This window comes from Prunus dulcis, chromosome 5 (genome assembly GCF_902201215.1).
Source record: "Prunus dulcis chromosome 5, ALMONDv2, whole genome shotgun sequence".
Taxonomy (NCBI): Eukaryota; Viridiplantae; Streptophyta; class Magnoliopsida; order Rosales; family Rosaceae; genus Prunus; species Prunus dulcis.
Genome location: NC_047654.1, coordinates 5016463 through 5037790, shown reverse-complemented (window position 1 = coordinate 5037790; position 21328 = coordinate 5016463). Strand labels below are relative to the sequence as shown.

The 21328-nt window shown below is 37.0% G+C and overlaps 1 protein-coding gene across 9 annotated transcripts; it reads right to left on the bottom strand.

Moving 5' to 3' along the window:
- Positions 1 to 1587: 1587 nt before the first annotated feature.
- On the bottom strand, positions 1588 to 21066 carry LOC117627774. 9 transcript variants are annotated; one of them, XM_034360005.1, is made up of 23 exons: positions 20810 to 21064; positions 18205 to 19230; positions 17349 to 17464; positions 16768 to 16976; positions 14573 to 14692; positions 13730 to 13858; positions 13494 to 13619; positions 12785 to 12840; positions 12579 to 12678; positions 11822 to 11939; positions 11537 to 11746; positions 10589 to 10916; positions 9128 to 9221; positions 7730 to 7838; positions 7331 to 7596; positions 7084 to 7208; positions 6468 to 6702; positions 4397 to 4585; positions 4031 to 4308; positions 3416 to 3623; positions 3091 to 3330; positions 2554 to 2639; positions 1588 to 2095 (listed from the first exon to the last, which is right to left on the bottom strand). In XM_034360005.1, the coding sequence occupies exons 2-23, from the start codon at positions 19044 to 19046 to the stop codon at positions 1936 to 1938; spliced, it is 4344 nt and encodes a 1447-aa protein (XP_034215896.1). In that variant the 5' UTR covers positions 19047 to 19230; positions 20810 to 21064; the 3' UTR covers positions 1588 to 1935. The 9 variants fall into 9 exon arrangements, with proteins under 9 accessions (XP_034215896.1, XP_034215902.1, XP_034215897.1 ...); XM_034360006.1 differs by having other exon boundaries at positions 1657 to 2095; positions 18205 to 19236; XM_034360008.1 differs by having other exon boundaries at positions 1657 to 2095; positions 18205 to 19225.
- Between the last annotated feature and the right edge of the window lie 262 nt (positions 21067 to 21328).

Here is a 21328-nt window from a genome sequence, read left to right as displayed (position 1 = left end):
TTTTATCTGCGTCACTGCGTCTGCGTGGGCTTTTAATTGTCCTAACATGTCAAGAGCCCTAAAAAATAAAAAATAAAACTATTAATATTTTTGCGTATCCTATTGGGAAACTTGGCCGACAAGGACATGTCGAAATCTATAAATACGCGTTGGTCCCTAATCACTCTCATGTCTCTCTCTTGCTCTCAGTGTTGTCAAAGATGATGATCGCAGCCAACAAGCCGCCTGCGTTTGGTTTGGGGCCGATCGATAATTGCTATGGCTGCTGTGGCTATGGCCGTGGCCCGTATCATAAGAGGAAGTTGAATAGCCGTACTGATCAACTTCTTCATCTGATTTGTGGGTCGGGCTATTTACCCGAAGAGAACAAGGAAAAACCCCTGGGCGAAGACGCCCACTTCATCTGCCATGACGCCCAGACCATCGGAGTGGAGGACGGCGTCGGCGGCTGGGCCAGGAAAGGCGTCGACGCCGGCGAGTACGCGAGGGGACTCATGAACGACGCCAAGAAAACAGCCACGGACATAACCCGATCCTCCGCCGCAGCCGTCGATCCAAGAAAGGTGTTGAGGGAAGCCTACGCGAACAATGCCGGAGTACAAGGGTCGTCTACTCTACGGCTTGCATCCTCAGCCTCGACAAGGAGCGTGGGACCCTACACGCCGTGAATGTCGGGTTCATGGTGTTCAGGGACAACATGTGTTTCTTCAAGTCATCAACTCAGCAGCGGAGCTTTAACTGTCCGTATCAGTTGGGTAACTGCGTGGGCGGCGACTGTCCCGAGGCTGCGGAGGAGTTTGAGGCCGGGACAGATGGGTTGCTGGACAACATTTTCGCGAGCGAGATTGAAGAGGTTATTGTGGCGTATGAAGTAAGCGGTCAGGATTGTGACAAGTACAACGTTAGCCCCTTTCAAATGGAGGTACAGAAGGCTGGACGAGAGCACGTGGGAGGCAAGATCGACGACATCACTGTTGTCGTCGCACGTGTGTTGGCTTCTACTAAAAATAAAAATAAAAATAAAAATATATACAAAAAGTTATCAATTGAAAGGAACACTGGAACCACGACTAGAGCCTACAGCCTACAGTTTCAGTTTCACATTGGTGAGAGACACAAAGCTTTTGACGTTCCTTGTCAAAATGCATTTCTACGATACAATTTTAGCTGCTTTCGCAACTCAGCGAACTTAGCTAAGCGCTTTCTAGAATGTGCAACCTAGATATTACACAAAATAAGCGGGGATAAAGAGAAGGTTTTTCATTGAAACTGAAACAAGATTTTCATTCATGAAGTTCAAAACGGATGAGTAGGAAGAAAAGAAAGCTACATTAACTTAAAGTGGTTCCCTATTCAAGATATTATAACACTAACATTGGTTGGGTAATAATTTAAAACGACCCCAAAGGTTGGGTACTTTTATGTAGTTAACCCTTTTTTGTTTTTTTGTTTTTTTTTTTGTTTTCAGATTACAACATTAGGTATTGATTTGTACCAATGCAGAAGGCTCTGTAATTTGAATGCACAAGAGAAAATTACACTTGTATGTGTGTACATGCATGAGCTTTTGTGGATGAAGACATGACAGATAAAAAGACAGATCCATCCTTTATATATTAGAAATAATGAAAATGTTCGCATTACAATAATTTCTGGTGAAAAATGATTGAATCTAATCTCTATCTTCCTTACTGTGCTCTAAAGTTTTACAATCTACTTGCCTCTCTGAATACAATGGAGGAAAGCTGCACCTATAACCGATGCATGTATACAACTTTGAACATATTTACAAAAACATCAGCCCGATGCCTAAGCAAAACATAAAGGCAAAGCAGCCACTCCGGTGCCAAAGCAGAACATAAAGGCCTCTTTCCTGACACCACAAGAGCACGAAAGCTTTAGAACTGTTGTCATTTATATTTCGTTTACTTTTCCTTATGTTCCAGACTCGTGTGCCCAAAACGCATCCGGATCTGGGAAAAATAGAGAATGATCTTGGATTTCTAAATTTGCTATGTGCCAGTCCACAAACAGCGCCTGCATTAACTTGAATAGCAGAAGAATGGATGGTAAAAGCCACCACTTATCGTCATCCCTGAGAGCACGTACAGTTCAGAAGCATATAACGTGTACGAAAGATGCAATGTCACATGTACAAAATAATTTCATAATTAGTTTTAACAGAGGATTAATTTCTTTTTAGCCCTTAATTTTCAGCAACAAAAAGGGGAAGGATCCTTCTTCAATAAATATAAAAGGGATTAGCCTTTTTAAAACATATTACAGAACAGCTTAATAACAAATACTGACAAGAGACTAGAGTTCAAAAACCTAGAACCAAAAATAGTTCAATCAGCATGTACAGGTAAAGGTCACTCCAACACACTCTAAAGAACTCTACACTGGTTTGGCTCTCTGCAAAAACTGGTTTTCACCTCATGTTTGCCACTCTATGCATGTATTTTTACAGGCACATTAACATGACTAACAAGCAGCAGTTAGTTCCATCCAAAGAATCCTATTATTTGCTTCAAGGTGGAAAGGAGGCCTCACCTTCTAGTGTTCCATGTATTTGACTTCTGAGGTGGCTGGAAAAATGAAAATCCATAATGTAAAATGCCGCACATGAAAGCAACCACCTGCAGAGTTCAAAATTAATTACATAACTCGACAGTAATAGTTGAGTGGGGAGATCTAGATGTCGAAACATTTGAGCTGCTTCAGGAGAGGATCCCCAATTTTCTTTTCAAGAAATTGGGACAGTTTGTGGGGCCCACCTTGCACTATAGTTCAAAGGTCTGAACCGTCTTATTTTTCGATGCTCAACACATATGCTCACAATTTTAGAATGCGTCACTACCCTACCCCCTCCACCACATACTGGTGCTAGAACATAAGCATGGTGAGTAATGACCGCAAAAAGCATGGTGAGTTCAACCGAACTCCCCGCTTAGAGATTATTGGTTATGGGCAACTACGAATATAGAAATAGCTCTAAGTCTCATGCATATCCATAAGTTGTTCCTAACTTGTAATAGAAATTTCAAAAAGCAATATGCTAAACCATATTTCAAGCGCTGTATAACTTACAATATTAGAAAGCGATGTAGCATTCCACAATGCATATACACGAGCAAGTGAAGCTCTTCTAAGTTCCTTACTGAATAAGGCATTCAATCCAGCAAGGAAGGGAGAGAGAAGGGATAAAGGAAGTATGAGCAAGACAGCAAGGAAAGCCCCAAGAGATATCCAATAGAATTCAAGTAACATAAGAATGGTGACAGAAAGATCTGCTAACAGCATGAAACTTATCAGCAGCAGCAGGGTGTCCTGAAACATACATTAATATTATATCTTGAATGACATCGGAATTGTGCCTACTTTAAATACAATAAAAAAAATCTAATTGAAGTACCTGACGACCAACAGGTCTTGTATTGTGCAGTAAGAGAGAGAGTGGAAAGAGGAAATCCCTTTTATAATCCAAAGATCTCAAGGTAGTATGATTTATAAGACCTCCATTAATTCCTCCAGTTATCCTTTTAACAGATAATGCATGACCTACAAATGGCCAATTTTGCTGCATCTGCTTTGAACATTTTCTTGTGCATGCAGCATTGGACCTGATTTTAGATAAAGAATTAACAAATTAGTCAAAATCATTATGCTAAACAATACATGCAGGGTTCAGGAATCAATCACTTGTGCATTCTAAGGGTTCAAGCTGCTATATTTTCTAGCCCCAAAAGGATATCAGTGCAGTCAGACGTTTATGCCTATAACAATAACGAAAAAAGAAGGGAACAGAAAAGGAAAAAATAAAAAACTTCTTTGTTTTTATCCATCCCATGCAAGTCTTACAAGTTTGAAAACATTCTTAATGGACACTAACATTCTTAATTGGCTGTAGAAAAATGGATAAGCCCATCACACTTGTTTTGAAGCATGCAAAAATTGGAGGTCGAGGGTGTGTATGAGCAATCAACAATGCTCTTAAAAAAGAAATGTAAGTGCAAATAATCAAAGTTACCTTGGTAGCTCGTTATCCCCCATATCAGACTGGTGCAGACTTTGAAGTGGATAATCCCCAACCACTACCAATATTCCCAGCTGATAATAACCAGAGGCTGTTGCTTGAAACCACCCAAGCTCAACTCTAACCCCATGAAACACAAGTTGAGGGTTTGCATGGCTATTTATCCAATTAATCACAGGAATTAGGTGAGAACGGATAGATCCATGCCTCACCATCCTCAACTGAGCATTCAAACCAGCAACCAAATGATTCCAAACAGTTTCTGGGACATGCTGAGAATAGAATGACATGATTTACATCGGATATGTATAACAAAATAATAATCAGTAGGTTACTTAAGTATCATGTGAAACTACAGACCTGGCCAAGGAGGTTGGTCAACAACGTATCATTGTGAAGATTATAAGGTGACATATAGCTGCCATCACCACCAAAAATTATGCACATGGGGAACCTCTTCTGTATGATTGATACCATATCTAGACGCTTCTCATCACCACCAAGGAAAAAATCAATATATGCCAACATTAAGTCTGGTGTTGCTCCAACCTGCATCAATTTCAATTATGAAGATGAGACACAGAAGAAAATTAACATATCATTCAACACCTGTGAAGAAAACTCAACATAATGAATTGCTAGAAACTACTATTTTTTGGTCAGTAAAATTTACGTCAAGAAAAGGATACTATGGTACGAAGTAAGTGTCCAAAGTACCCAAAACAGGAAAATTTGAAAAAGAAACAACAAACCCTAAACCATCCAAAGGAAATTTGACAAAGTAGAAAAGGAAATGCAACCCTCTCGTCCATTCAAAAAGAGACCTTGATAGCAACAGTTCATTGATTCATGTTTGTTTTTACACCGTAAAACGTTCATCTCTTTTCCTCCCCTCTTCCAAACAATTTACATAACAAAAGAGGCATAACCTTTCAAACCTCCTACTTCTGTATTCCACCAGCCCACCCAGTCCAACAAGAATGCAATTAGAGACTAAGGCATGGCCATGTGTGAACTCCAAACATTTTCTGTTCAACAATTGCGGCCTATGAGGTTTGAACTCAAAACCTCCAGCAAAGTGGAGATTAATGCCACTCAATGTGTTCAGAGGCGAATGCACCTAATGCGAGGCATTTTGGGTCTTGCAAGACAAGATGTAAGCCTTGCGGCATAAGACTTTCAAATTATTATTATTTTAAAAAACCTTCTACACAAATAATATATATGAAGAAAAAAAAAACATATTAATAGTCATTCATAAAACATATGATATTTAAAATCATCCAACTTAAATAAGAATCCCAACAATGATAATGATCAACCAATAAGATCATTGACAAAAACATAAAAAGCAGCTCCAAAAGAGAAAATACGCTTACCCATCCAAATCCTCATCAATAAGACCTCATTCAAGCTAATATCACTATCATCTTTATCTAAGGAATCAACGTGGGATTGTAATTGCCCATTATCAGGGGGCAGAATGCTTCTTCTTTCCACATTGCTTTTTATTTTTAAAGTTACCTCTTCCAAATGGTATCGTTCTGGCGTGGGAAATATTTTTTTTCATTTATAAAGCCCAAAAGGCTTATGCCTTTCAGTGCTTTTGTGAAACAATGGAGCTTCTGGGTTGTTTCCATTGCACCTTGCTATGAGGTGTGCCCGCTCCTTTGAAAACATTGATGCCACTAGACCAAACAGTCATTGGCAACTGAATTTTAATAATTATTTTTGTGGTAGCCTAACACAACAGTACTTGCTCCGTTGTTCACTACGAAGGATAACATTTATGTGGCTTGGTAATCATACTGGGTTAATAACAACACTTTATGACATGTAAACTGTGTTATAATCACCTGTTAACCTTTTCTATTTGGTCAGAATAATAACCTGCCAACTGAACACATTATCTTCTTTCATCTTTTTCTTTTGGGCAAAACTTTCACAACAAATAAACTACTGTAATTTATTTTCATTTTCAGACCTTGTACCCATTTTCTTTTTTTCACCAGTGAATGAAACTTTTGCCACTTGATTGGCAAGAAGTAGTGAAAGGAATGAGTTCTTGGCAAGAGTGGCATGAAATTGATGTCTGTGTCACCCATTATCGGGATATGTCACACATATAGCATAAAAGTGGAACGTGCATGCGTCTTGCAATTAGAGAAACAGGAATACATTGAAACTGTCCACATTAGAGATGGATGTATAAAGCAAGATAGTAAAAGGTCCACACTTAGTTGATGGTATTAAATTGCATTTTATAAATTCATCTATTTTAAGATGCCACCATATGTAAATTGTCTACTCCAAATAGAACCTCAGAAACCTACCAAGTATGAATATGAAGCTTGACAATGATTGATTGCAATAATAAGTGTAATTACAAAATTGAAATACTGGGAAGGAAATTTAGTAGAAAGAGTAAAACCTTCATCCCTTTGTACAAGGCTCGAGATCTGCAAGAGCGAAGACATGAATGGTCATATTCAGACTTCACATATTCCTGAAGGCGATGAACTTTATTTCTTTGCCGCCACTGTTTCCAGGACCAGGAACAAGGGTACGCGAGAACTGAAAGTATACTATGCACAGACCCTTCCCACCAATCATATGCAGCAACAGAATTGATCTCATCAATAAATCTGTTAAATGCATCTTCATATCTGTAACCCAAAAAAGGGGTTGCAAAAACAAACAAATATTGTTACATATTAGACAGAACAAGCATATGCAAACCTAAGTGGTGCTTTCCATTAAACCATTATCTTGGACTAACAATTAACTAATTATATTAGTTCTAAGAGAACATGCGTTATTTTTTAAGGCAAACAGTATCTTGGAAGAAAAACTTTCAAACCAAATTATTAGAACCAACAGTTTAGATAAGTTTTCTTGGTTTCAGGTGCACTGACATCAATGGCCAATACCTAATCACATATACTAATCCAAAATATCACTGTCATATTCCTTAAAAAAAATATCACTGTCATATTAGCATCCAATTGTAATATCGCATAGACTTCTAAGTTCAGTAATTTTCTTACACAATTTCAATGATTGCATTAGGAGGAGAGTAAGGAAGATGCCATGGTTCTCTGAAAGTATTAGGACCCATGAAGTACATTCGATGAACATGGCTTTGAGTTTCTTCAACTCTGGTTCCCCGTACCTAAGTTATTATTATTTACAAAATAAAAAATAAACATGTCAAAAATTGTCAAAAATTCTGCAAGGCAATCAAATCATAGCTGTGGAAGCATAATTTGAAATAAAGGAATACTTAATGTATACCTCAGATAGGGAAAGAAGACATGGGAATTGATGATGACTGTGCTGTTCAATTGAACCAGCCCTGTGATATGAACATGAACCAACCAATTTGATTCTCAAAGTCCTCAGTAACAAAGCCAGAACCACCAAAACGCATGACAATAAAATTGCAAAAGGCCAGGGCCCCCCGAAAGTATACAAAAGCTCCTCGAGAGGTGTGTAGCATTTTGGCATCCTATAATTGTCAGATACACATTTATAGGGACATGATGGCTGAGTCACCCCGCCTACAGCAAGGGTGCACCTTTTCGTGAGATGAGAGCCAATATTAAAATAAAACAAAAAACTACATTTGAGAACAGAGAGAGAGAGAGAGAGAGAGAATCAAACATTAAAGATAAAATATGTTCATCAAAATACCTCGCACATAGATGAACTCAGCACGACTTGGAAGAAGATCAACAGAACAAGGAATACAAAGATGTGCATCAGAACCATCAACATTTTTGAATGTGCCAACAGGGCATTCCTGTAACAGAACGCAATTCTCAAAAACCTTAAAAAAGAAAGAAAACGAAAACAGATATAGCAGATATACCTTCACAATGATCAAACAGGATATTAATAATAACAGGATAACCTTTTAAAATGAGAATTTGTTTATGTTGCAAAGACTAAGTGGCTTCCCCTCAAGTGTTTTGGCCAGCACCACTTTGGTGGACAGAAAGATAGGAAGAAGGATTTAGACTTGCATGGAACCCAATTCAATCAATAATGAAATTCTTAGATATAAGAAATGTTCTGCAACATGGACGCCCAGCCCAACTCCGTCCAAGGGTTCAATCAATTCCTTAATGATGTCTTGACTGACTTCAAACTGGAAGGGCAGGGGCCAATAGTATAGGAAAGGAGTCCAAGAAGAAGGTCAAGCCTGAGGTCAAGAAAAAGACCCTGCTGTTTATGTTGCAAAGACTCTAAGTGGCTTCCCCTCAAGTGTTTTGGCCAGCACCACTTTGGTGGACGGAAAGATAGGAAGAAGGATTTAGACTTGCATGGAACCCAATTTAATCAATAATGAAATTCTTGGATATAAGAAATGTTCGTAACATGGACGCCCAGCCCAACTCCATCCAAGGGTTCAATCAATTCCTTAATGATGTCTTGACTGACTTCAAACAGGAAGGGCAAGGGCCAATAGTATAGGAAAGGAGTCCAAGAAGAAGTCAAGCCTGAAGTCAAGAAAAAGACCTTGCTGTTTGTCCTGTCTGTCAGTAGTGGTTTCTTTGAATTTCTTTGTACACAAAGACATAGTGGCACATAGGATGTGGGTGTTTTTTGAGGTCCAAGGTTCAAGATAGGAGAAATGCAAAACCCAAATATTCTTTAAGTGAGTCCTATTGGTTCAGATATTGACAACGCCAACCAACTTTGATGAGTTATACAGATATTGACTCGATCAAACCCACACAAAGGTGGCGCGCTGGTCCAATCTGACCGGTTCGGCTCAGGCCAGTTTAGTGAGGTTGGAAAGCAAAATTCCCACCGTAAAGAAAACTTTATACTAAACCGGAATTAAGCAACAAAAACAGAAACTCACAGAGGCTGTTTCAAAGCACAGTGAGACCAATTGAAGCATGGCATGAAACAAGCATATTGGGCCTAACTTAAATAGCTGACACAACCATTTTACACCACAAACTGATGCATACATTGAAATAAAGGGTAGCTTGAACGTGCACAGGTTTCTATGTTCGATACCACAACCATTTATACTAGAAAAGAGACATATTCCACTATGAAATACCAAATGAAAATTACCTTGCAGAAGGTTCCATAAAGGCCCTTTGGGCATTTTTTCCCAGTGACAGTTCCATCGCTTCCATGATGACCTCCATCATCCCCAGCACCTCCACTAACAGAGATCAGCAAGAAATTAAATTTCCATTATTGAGTTCTTTTCATACTACGGCTTATTAAGAAAATAAAAAAAAAAACTATTCAAGTAACATTTGTTGCAAGATGAGAATTCTACACTCAACCATACTTATCCCAGTAGGCTTAAAAGAAGTGTCTGTATGTGGTCTGACAAAAACTTAAAAGATAACATTTGAAAATTAAAAAAGAAAAGCTAGTTTGCAGATATTTTTAGTATAGATTAAGAGGACAACCAAATGATGGGTTTTTCGGTAAAAAGTTTTTGATTATTTATAATAAGTTATTCTTCTGAAGATGGGATAATGAGAATATGCATACTTTTGTGACAATTTCAAGCTCTCAAGGTAAAGGATTTGCTAAGAATACAATTCAAATCTAGAAACAATTTGTTAGCAAATATGGGGATGAGGTATGATATGCCAATTTCATAAGAAATGGAAGGCATGAATTATCATGTGCAATAACCCCATCAGAATCATGTAGACAGAAAATCAGATTGAAACCTAAAAGCAGATGTCAACATGATCTTCTCTTTCATCATAAAGACCATCATTCTACAAATGCTTAATCAACTAAAATACTATGTTTGATCAGAAATATTTTCTTCTTCTTTTTTATTTTTTATTTTTATAAATTCGGTAATTTACTTTTATTTTCTGCTTGGGAGAAAGATTGTCACTATATTTGATACTCGTGTTCTATCTTGTATCATCATGCCCCCACCAGGGAAAGTTCCTTGGTCAAATAGGTAATGTAAACTCTTCTTTTATACTAGCAAGTTGGTGTCGAAGCAGTGGTAGAAAGGGTGCTCTATTGGTTTTGGTCAACTCAGACTGTTACCATTAGTAATTAGCAACCTAATCAAATTGATAGTAATAGCTAAGGTGCTAGTGATAGTCTTCAGAACAGAAAACCAGGTACATGTCAAATTCAATGCATCCTCTTAGCCATTTAATTCCCATGACCAAGGGTAATGATGGAAATAAAAAACTGAGAAACTACAATATCAGACAAACTTTTTTTACGTTTTATTATTTTGAAAATCAGTAACGTGATTGAATGGTTGAATAAGCCTCTCTGAGGAAAGTATTCTCTTTATTGCAATTGTATAAGGACTTTCTGCATTTTATAAAAGTCCCCAGAGCATCTGGCATTCAAAATCATGCACAACAATTGGGTAAGGAAGTGATAGTGTATCAAGAAAATGTTTTACAAATATATTTGACCAAAAAGCTGGAAAACGCATCTTAATGTGTTGATTCCCCATATCCAAAAAGGATATTCAAAGAACTGATAGCAGCACAATCTTATATTTATGAAAATTAAAAAGACACCAAATCATACCTGCTGTTAATGGAGCCACTTATACTAGCAACCGGAACATATTCATCCTCAAAATCTATCTTAGACCAATGAAAATGAACTCTTCCACCCCCACCCCCACCTCCACCAAGAGGACCACCTTTGCCCCCAGCAACAGATAAAGATGAATTCTGTGCAAGTAATCCAAGCTCTTGAAGGAAAATAAGGATTGTCCCACCTGAACCTCCACCAAGTCCGCCAATCAAAGTACCATTACCATTTCTAGCTGCTTTATGAAAGCTTTGACCATCAGCACTCAATGTTCCAAAGACATCAAGCTTTAAGAGTGGCCACTGGATGGATCCCATCACTAACCAGCATGAAATTGGGTGTAAGTATGACCCAAGTATAATGTCAAATATATTTAAATTAGTAATTCATAGTTGCAGCCACTTGGGTTTTGTTCATCAGCAGTACAACACCCAATTGCATGTCACTAGAAAACATTGTTCCCACTAAAGAGGGTTATGGAAGAGCATAAATTTGACATTTTTTATATTAAGCAACTTAGAAAGTTTAATAAGGTTACGCTTACCTGTACAAGACTTTTATTATTGGAGTTGAATATTTCCCGTAGTTACTGGTTTCTAAAACAACTGTCTTCCTTTTTCTTTTTCCAGTGCAAGAATAAAGGGTGGTTTTGAAATTGCTTAGTTACAAAGTTTGCTGGTTTACTACTATTGCCAAAAACTTAAGTGCTGCATTGTGGGCCAACAATAATTTTATATTCTAACACTCCCCTCACATATAGGCGTCTTTCCACAACACCTGAGCCCAACATGTGAAGTTCAGCTTGTGTTGGGAGGTTGCAATAGCAGTGAGTTGAAGTCAAGATTTCATGACACTATGAAAAAGTTGCTGGTTTACCACAATTCTCAAAATTTAAGCCATAGATGTGTGCCAACAATTTTTTTATGTTCGAAAACTTACCAATCATTCCCCCTCCAACCACATTCCCATATGACGGACTGGGACCCTCAGCTCCACTCCCCAATTCACATGGGAGATCAGCATTGCCATATTCATTACCACCGTTGCACACCCTCCCATTAAAGTATCCAGAGCCCCCTCTTCCCCCGTGTCCAGCACCACTACCAGCTCCATTTGAAAAGTTTCCACTTCCAATACCTTTACTGCAACCTGAAAATAGATGGTTTTGATTTAATCAAATGCGTAAAACATTTCACATCTTAGCTCTAGAATAACCTCCTTTACCTAGTTCTGATGCAGTGATCAGGCCATTATTATCTACAATAATAGTCCTCGCCCTGTGGATGTGAATTACACTTCCCTCCACGACACCATCAACAAGAAGGTCCTCAACACGACAAATCTGCAAAATGTGAAACACAAATATACTTTGAACAACAATAACGGTGAACCCACAAGTTGATACTTCTACGGGTAATCAACCGGTCAGAAAGAGTTGATTTCAATCAAGAGTTGAAGCCACAAATTGAAGAAAGAAACCAACATAAAAGAAAGTTTTGGAAGTGGTAAAACTCATGATCAGCATCCAGACCAGAAATGGAAGTCCAGGCAAACTTGGACCAGTCTCCTGCTTTATAATTATCAAAATAAAAAATAAAAATTGAAATGGGAATAGCTCTTGCTGGTTGTCCAACTGTATACAATTTGGAAAAGCCACACAAAATAACCTTATAATTTAGATTATGAACCCATGAAACTTAACATACTAATAAGATAAGCCAACAGGAAGGTTAGATTCCAAGTAGAAACTAATTTTCTATGATTGCTATCTAATTGACTAGAAGTCTAATTTGACAAAAGAGAAAACCAAAAACAAAATTTACTAGAAGTCTACGGCATACATAAAATAAAAACTTCGTACCTTACACATTAAAAATAAATCATGCTTAAGAAAATAATTAAAATTACAATAAAGCAGGTATTCTGTTCCAATATGCTTTAGCATCTCTCCATAAATCTCTAATAAAATTCTTAATCTTACTTGAAGTGAAAAGGAGAGTGTATAATTAACATGGCAATCATCCGGTGGAGTAATCAAATCCAATGGACATGCTTGACTCTCACAAAGCGATTTTGTAACCCTACAAAATTGAATTCACACACAAAAAAAAAGTCAAAAAAGTCAAAAAAATTCTCAGGGAAGAAAACACAAGCACAGAGGAACAAGACCCTAAACTTCGTACTCACACATTTCTGCTAGCATCATCATCCAATGGAGCCTGAAGTAAAGAACCAGCACCAACCTGTTGTAAGAAGTATGAAAACTTTTAAAGCAGTTTGTCCAAATGGAATTCTACAGTTTCACTACCAAAAAAAGGAAATCCAGGGCAAAGTAACAGCAGAATAGGTTACAAATAGATCCATTTTGGCCAGAATTAAAGAAAAAAAAAATTAGCCACCAGAAAGAAACATACAATAGTTACTGATAGCCAAAATGTCACATTCCTAAAACATATAAACAAAAACTTCTCGGGTAGTTTAGAATTGTATAAAAATTTAAACGCATTAGTGGAATCAGTCACTATGGTAGTTGTATGTTCTGAAAATGTCATGCAATGCTATCAGAAGACAAAAGATAAGATGTGATGATGAAATGATGACAACAAAGAAATAATGTAGATAAGATGTGATGATGAAATGATGACAACAAAGAAATAATGTGTAAGTATAATTTTTTCATAGTTGTCAAAAACCCATTGGCAAACAGGATTTATTTTTCAAATCTATGAGCTCTTGCTATTTTCAAATCAGCATTGAGGCAATTAGAAATAAATTTTCTTTTTCAAAAGAAACGAACTTTTATTGAAGAAAACTAAAAGGATACAGCAGAAGTGGCCAAGAAGGTCACAGAACAAAACAGCTAAAACATAACACTACAAGAGAGACAAAGGCTTACAGTGATGTTATAAAAGAGAGACAAGGAGAGCCTCTGGGCTTTTATTGCATCACCATGACCAGTCAACTTCAGTAGTCCCTGGCCATATACACCCAAGTTTGTATTTGAACTAATGACAGAGTTTTGCTGCAAAACACAATGTATCAACTCTGCTTTTCAACTACCAAGAACAGGCAAAAGGTTTAAAATACAATGAGTACTAAATATAAATAAGGATGAGGTTCAGACCATCATACCCTCAGAACAATCAGATTCCTGACTTCAAGGACTGAAGCAGTAACAATGGGATTTCCACCACCATCTATTTGAATTTTGGAGTTCCACATGAGTAACATCTTGACAGCAACTCTAAATGCACCAAAAACCTTCATTTATATTAAGATACCTATTTTAGACTCTTTACAGAAAATAACAGAAACTTCAGAGCCTGGAATTAGAATTCTACAAAGATCCCACAGCACCAACCCGCCAAGTTATTTTATATCAAAGTAGCACCTCATACGTTCTAAATTCTTGAACAAAAAGAAAAGCAACGAACAAACGGTAAACTCTCAATTAGTTCATGAATAGCACTCGAGTAAGCTTATACCACAGGCAAACATGATTATTCAATAGCTCCAGGAAGATATGCCGATTTCAAACAGAAAAATCTAATGAAACAACGTAGAACAACCACCTAGAACGGGTTTAACCTACAACTAGCCAGAGGAAGTTGGATCCTTCATCGAGGAAATCCCTAGGGTAATCCTATTGCTTTTGACTTTCTTGATTAGGTACCATAAAAAAGTTTATGTTGGTGAAATTTCGAAGAACCACAAAAAAGTTTGAACTTGAGTTCAGCCTTGAAATGTATGTGTGTGATCCTCATCTTTCCCAGGAAGCTTGAGCTTTGGTTCAAGCGCATCCATAATTATTCAGTTCAAGCTTGATTGAGATTTGATGAAACCAAGCTCAAACAAGTTAGACAATGACTCTGTCTCACCTTCCTTGGCTTGATTGCATCAAGGGTTTAGACAATTGCTTGTACTAAGAACATTGATAAATAGAAAGGAAAATGAAATGCTCTGATAGCTGCTTGCCTTTATGATGGAATCACTCATCAGAAGTTCTTCAGCAACAAGCTCAAATTCTGAAATTGGATACTCAGACAATCCAAAGATGATGCTGCCCCCACGGTATAGACTAATTTGGCCTCTCACCTTCACAATCAAAGGGGATGCACACCAAAAATAAGTGCATGTATCTTCTGGATAGAGCATACAAAATGAAGGAATTCACTTAAAGAAATAAAAAAGATAAAACATGTAATACTTGTAAATCCATCACTTCTTGACCAATTCTATGGTAGTGCCATGGTACTTCTAACATGACAGAAACATATCCCATAGTAAGAAAGGACTGTTTTTCAAGTTCTTGGTTCCAAATTTTAAATGTCTACAAAATGAAGCACTTTTATGTTTAGAAAGGACAATGTATAAGATCACCAAAATACAAGTGTTTTCAAAACCTCTTCAATACCTATTGCAACTTAGTCTTAAACACCCCACACCCTGTGTCCGACTTCATTGAATCAGGTCCATTGTCCCCTTCGCATAATTTCAATCAACACCTATAGTTTTAGTTCCCCAAGGCCACATTAAGCACTGTTCCCCACAGTTTTAAGTTCTCTATGCATCCATGGAAGCACTGCTGTGCTAGGAGCTTAGCCTTAGATAATGGACCCAACTAGCAGGTTTAGGAAATACTATAAGTCTATAACTCCACAAAGAGGTCCCCAGAAAAACACAAAGGTACCTAAATTATATCATCTCCCTAAAAGTATCTTTCAACTTTAGATCAAGTACCATTTCCTACAATATAAGTTAAAACTTGTGTAAAATATCTACAAGTGCAAAAGATAGCCAACCTTTCCATTTAAGTAGGATTGAACCTCGGAACTCCCCCTTCATCCTTATTCTTGAGATGAAGTACATTAGGCCCCAAAAGCCATTGAAGGTCAATAATAGCAATGGAAAATATTTCCTAACTTCATTCCTACTTGCAAACTTGATCAACAATAGCTAAACACACACACCTACGAAGGACTGATACTCCAAAAAAGTTAGATATGGAGTATCAGGTACAAATACACCCCCAATATGGCTGGATACACACCTGATATTCCAAATACATATCCGCTGGCTTCTTGGAAAGTTTTGACTTTGGGATATGGTAACGATATGCGACTGATACAATGTGGATACGCCTAGGATACAAGGTAGGAGTATTTTTGGAAAATTATAAAAGAAATAAGGGTCTGTAATTTAAATATAATAATAATAACAATAATTAAGGGTCGGCACAAGGAAAAAAACATAAATATAAATAAGAGCTGGGGCAAAAAATTCATTCAAGTGCATTATTGTCAATAAATGTATAAGGGCTCACACTATAGAGTGAGCATGATGCATGAACAATGGAATGGAATCAATAGATATTACTGTTATCTTTTCAAGGCATATAAAATACATATTTATATGTGCATTAATTAATTCTTGTATCCTTTACGTATCTGTATACTATTATTTAGAGATTTTTCATACAGCTGTATGTTATCATATCTTGTTTTCATGTTCATATAACTGAAACATACAACACACACATATAAAACCTTAAAACTCACCATTCATCTCTGTTATCCAGATAGAGGTGATATTAGGCCCAAAGGCCATTGAAGTCAACAGTAACATAGTTAAGGGAATGGAGCCATTCTTACGATTAGTTAAGTTGCTGCAAAGATGCTGTAAAATTGCAGCACCATTTTGTATACCTAAACAAGTTCCCAGAAAAAGTACAATGTAACGGGAATGCGGTTGGATTCTTCTTTGGTTGATCAATTAATATATTTCATTAAATTCTTCTACATATCCATTTTTTCCCTCTACTTTCTTCCTTGAAAACCTAGAGAATATTACTATTCAACATTCATAAATTATCAACAGCAAGGCTACATGCAATGCAGAAAATAGTTTCCCAAAGGATGCCTAGGAAAGAAAAAAGAAACAAATGGAAAACTTCATTTGAAATGCAGTAGTGTCCTGATTGGCATTTAAGATGACAAAACAGGTGCCATAATCAAGTCCATGCAACAGGGGAGATCCCACAATTAAATGTTATGAAGCCACATTTTTTGCAAAATATATTTGTCCAACCATGGCAAAAAGATTCTTTGCAAAAGTATCGAAATCAACTCATTAAAAATAATTAATTACTTGAGAAGACTAAATTTGCCAACCTGAACTCTGGTCCAAAGAAGTGGAACCAACACTTTTGCATTATTCTCCACAAAAACATGTGACCATAACGGGCTGGTAGGAAAGTCGAGCAAGGGGGTTTCAGTTTCTGTTGTGATATTGTCATTTCCAACCCTTAAACTAAGTAAATCTGCATTAAAGTATGTGCCAGCAGCTCCAGCATTCCCAGGACAACCGATACTCAAACCACCTGACATAATAAAACCATATTAAATTTCAAAGCTCCATTTTTCTAGAATAGCTTTGCAAAAGTACAGGCATGTTTCTAACAGAAAAAAACATATTCCAAGAAATATAGTCCAGGACTGCAGACAAAAAAAAAATAATCAATAAGTTGAAAATGTAAACGTAAACCTGCATTTATAAGTGTATATACTACGTGCATGGGAACTGATAATATTAGACTCAAAAAGATATATAGCAATGATCAGCATAACACAGATGTAACATAAGAACCATTAGATAAATATATTTAAAACTCTAACATAAGAACCAAATATATATATCAAATTCAAAAATTGTTGCTACAACTACTAGATACAGATGTGTAATCAGTACAAACCATGCACAGTGACTTTTACATCTTCTTGTATGCTGTAACAATCAAGTGATAACCTTCCACCGCCACCTCCACCCCATCCTCTTCCACCAGCAGCACTTATGGTACCATATCCCTTCCTATGTCACAGGACAAAATGCAAGCAATTGAAGAAACTCAGAGAAGTTCTTTTAGTTTGAATACAATCTTCAAAGTAATTAAATGCATAAAAGTTTCAATTATTTATCCCCCAACTTTCTCAAGGAAAAAAAATGCAAGATTCCTTACCATAAGAAGAAAGAATGTTAATCCCATAAGGTACTGATGAACTGCTCATTGATTTGGAAACTGATATAACTTTAAACTGAAGGTGAAGTGTATGATAAATATGACAAACAATTTCTTCAGTATTAATGTAGCTCTATATGAATGCCAATCGATTAGCATTTTCAGCTGTGTTCAACCTGTTGAGTGAAAGGTATGTGGGCTTTGGAGGTGGGAAGAGGGCTAAGGTATTATGGGGCTGAGGAGTTTTCAAATTTGGTGATTTGGATGTAAGGGAACAGAACAACTTTTGAAGGCAGAGGTGGAAGAGGTGTGGTCATACTTACGGTCTCTTTCTAAGCACTTTATGATGTTCCCCTTACTATAATTCACCTTGATTGGGCTGGATTTTTTTATTGAGTGTGGCTTTGTTTTATGCCTCTTGGTTTCTCTTTCCTAGGTCAACTATTGTCCTCCTTTTGCCATTGTGTTATTTTTCATAACTTTCTTTTCCCGCTGAGGAAAAAAAGGCACCAAGCGCCTGAACCGGTTTGTACATCACCCACTCCCTAAAGAAAGTATAAGCATAATATGAAATTAAAAAGTATGTACTCACAACTTTACAGCATGTACAGAAATACTTCCACCAGATCCTCCTCCGCCAGTTGTCCCACCATCCCCCCCTTCTGCAGTTACAGACCCATTCATATACAGCATATCCTTCACTTGAAGCTTGACACGTCCTCCACCATTCCCTCCAAATGGAATTTTAGTAGATAAGCCCCTACCTTTACTCCCATAACTCCACGGCTCGGACAATGTTGACCACGTATAAACATCACCACCCCAAAAACTTGACTGATTATTTTTCAAGCAGGAAGCACCTCGGCCACCATGCCCTCCACCACCTCCATCATAGCCCACTGGAGTTCCACTAGTTTGAGAAGGCGGTAATCCACCCAAAGATGTTGTATTTATAGAAGAATTATATTCCATAGTCAGATTGGCAGCAGAAAAAACTACAGAACCAGCAACTATTGCAGCAAATTGACCAATTTTAACATTTCCTGACATATTAAATGTAATCATGCAGCCTTCAATTGGACAGACAATTGATACATGAGGGAGAATCTCCAGGTTTCCAGTACCATATATGTAAAGATCCGAACTGAAATTCAAGTTTGAGTTTAACAAGCATGTAGTATTGAATGATCCAACACCTTCCAGGTCCTCACAAGATACAGAATCATTTAACAGGGATGATAACTTTGTGACCTTATAAGTTGAGGTGCTTCTCTGAAAATCTTCTATTATATCTGAGCTGACATTGTGCAACCAGTCTTCTGAACCATTGGCTGTGCTTCTGTACTTCCCTGAAGTAAAAGAAAGGGCAGATATCCAAACATGCCCCGCCAGAATGCAACACCAAAGGTACCATTTCATTTGTGAAGGAGGCATTACCACTCAGAGTGACAGAATACTAACGTTTCTGTCATATGCATCTGGATTGAATATAAATCTAACTTTTCAAGCCAGCCTCAGGAGGCAGTAAAGTCGCACACTTTTGACTGGAACATCAGGTTCATCACATCATCTTCAGGAAAATTGCCACTTCTACTGTGCATTAACATTGACTACTGTCCTGCAACTATGACCATTAAGTTAAATATGACCTTGGAATCAAGGAATGTAAAAATAGAATAAAATAAACAAGGGAACTTCAAATATATATTTTTCCCTCTTGTTTATTGGATAATAATCCAGTCCAAACCGAGTTGGTCAAAGTGCATATGACCTACATTGCAATTGTCATGTTTAAACCTATATTTCCACTCACCCCTACTGCGTAACTCATCGTTATTCTTTGTTATCTGTATTTTCATATTTTACTGCTACAGAATCACAGCTTCACTGTGTCTGATCTACCTGCCACGCCATTTGCATTGTTTCAAACAAGCAATTCTGTTAAGCAGAATCCCCTAACAACGCTAGACGTGTGTTATTTTGTCCTTAGAGAGCCGTCCCTGAAGCCTAAAGAACTGATGGAAATAGGAAACTGGATACTCTTCTTACAGAGTAAGTAAGGGACTGATGATACTCCAGTCACCATTGTAGTCTAGATTTTTTTTTTTTTTAAATTTTTGAATAGAAACATTGTATTGATAATCAAGAGGAAAAATCCTCGATCAAGCAAGAAGACCAAAAATAAAGATTGTCTGACCATAGTAGTCTAGATTTTTAACGGCAAACCAACAGAAAGCCTATAGGATTATAGTTTAGAAATTGATATCTCAAATTATATTGATCATGGTTGGCCAGTCTCTTTTATAATACACTATCAGTGACTCTCAACATACATTAATTACAAACTATTTTTAGTGTTTCTATAAAACATTGAATTTTTTTACCCAAAAATAAAACCATTTCTGTCTTTTCTGATATTTCTAAGTAATCCTTCAGTATCCCAACTCCCTACTTGGTACATAATAGATACTAAAATATAAATGTAAAAAAAACTAAGAAGACTCTTTGACTATTGATTAAAGTCCAAAGTGCTTCGCATAAAAAACACTACTGCTTAATGCAATGACTGAGAGTAATTCTTGACTAAATTTACATCTTTCCTAAAACACATATATAGTTTTAATTACGTACAAATGCATTAGTTACAGTTACAGCACATTTCACCACGTTGGTTATGTTCAACCGCACAGGATAAACACTTTGCATAGTCATACTATAAGAGAAAAATCCTAGAATGTTATACTGCCACTACATTCAATGCTTCTTTTTAAGCATTTTCCGAATCCCATCTTTTCCAAGATATCAACCCAAATTCAATATCCAGATACCAGTCTTTCCAATTAATCCCGCACCACAATTACAAACTTCAATTTCATTGCCCAAAAAAGCATTTCTTAAACTAAAATAAAACCATCATGGTGCTAAACAATCACTCACTTATGCAAGAAGCACACACACACACAAGCATTCAAAGCAACTGAAAATAGAAAGGCTTTCGACGATCCGTCGTTTCAGTTTCTGAAGTCGCATTTCTAACAAAGAAAATCCAGAAACAATCAACAAACTCTGTGTCACTATTGCCAAATACCAGCACGACAAAATTCACAAAAAAAAATTCCAACAAACGTAACTGCCACTGCAAAATTAAAAATTCCAAATTCAACACAATCGTTAAGCTAATGGCATGGAAAGTGTACCGTTTGGCAAGAGAGAAAACAGCAGAGGAAAATTCCACTGAATCAATTCAAAAGGAAGCTTCCGCTTTTTCTCTGTCTATCTGTGCGAGTCAGAAAATGGTATGTGCTTTGTCTCCTTGCTTCGCTTTTACTATTACATTCTTTGCTTTAACTTTTCGTTCTTGAGTGGCAGAGTGAGTGAGCGAGCGAGCGAGTGAGAGAAAAGTCTCCGACGAGTCCAAGACTCCAAGTCTCTCGAAGCTACGTCGTTTTCGATGAGCTGTACTTCGTAACAGATTTAGGCGTCTTTTCAGGGAGATCATGCTTATCTCTGTTTTAATTTTTAATTAAAACTTAAATAGTAATTTATCCCTTTAGCTACAATTGATTTGACAGTAACTTAATTAAAACTTAAATAGTAATTCTCTTGAAAAGACAAGATTCTTCCACCAAGCTAATTTTGAATTTATCCCTTTTTCTGATTTCCAATATTTGGTTTGGTTCAATCGTTTGTCAATTTTGATCTTTGGGCTCAAGTTC

Bases quoted from the DNA above. Each gene is read 5' to 3' on its own strand.
- LOC117627774 (XM_034360005.1), bottom strand. From the start codon at position 19,046: ATGCCTCCTTCACAAATGAAATGGTACCTTTGGTGTTGCATTCTGGCG. The intron at 7,209-7,330 runs GTATACATTAAG...ATAATAACTTAG, and splicing joins GTCTTCTTTCCCTATCTGAG to GTACGGGGAACCAGAGTTGA. The intron at 3,624-4,030 runs GTAACTTTGATT...ATCTAAAATCAG, and splicing joins GGGGATAACGAGCTACCAAG to GTCCAATGCTGCATGCACAA.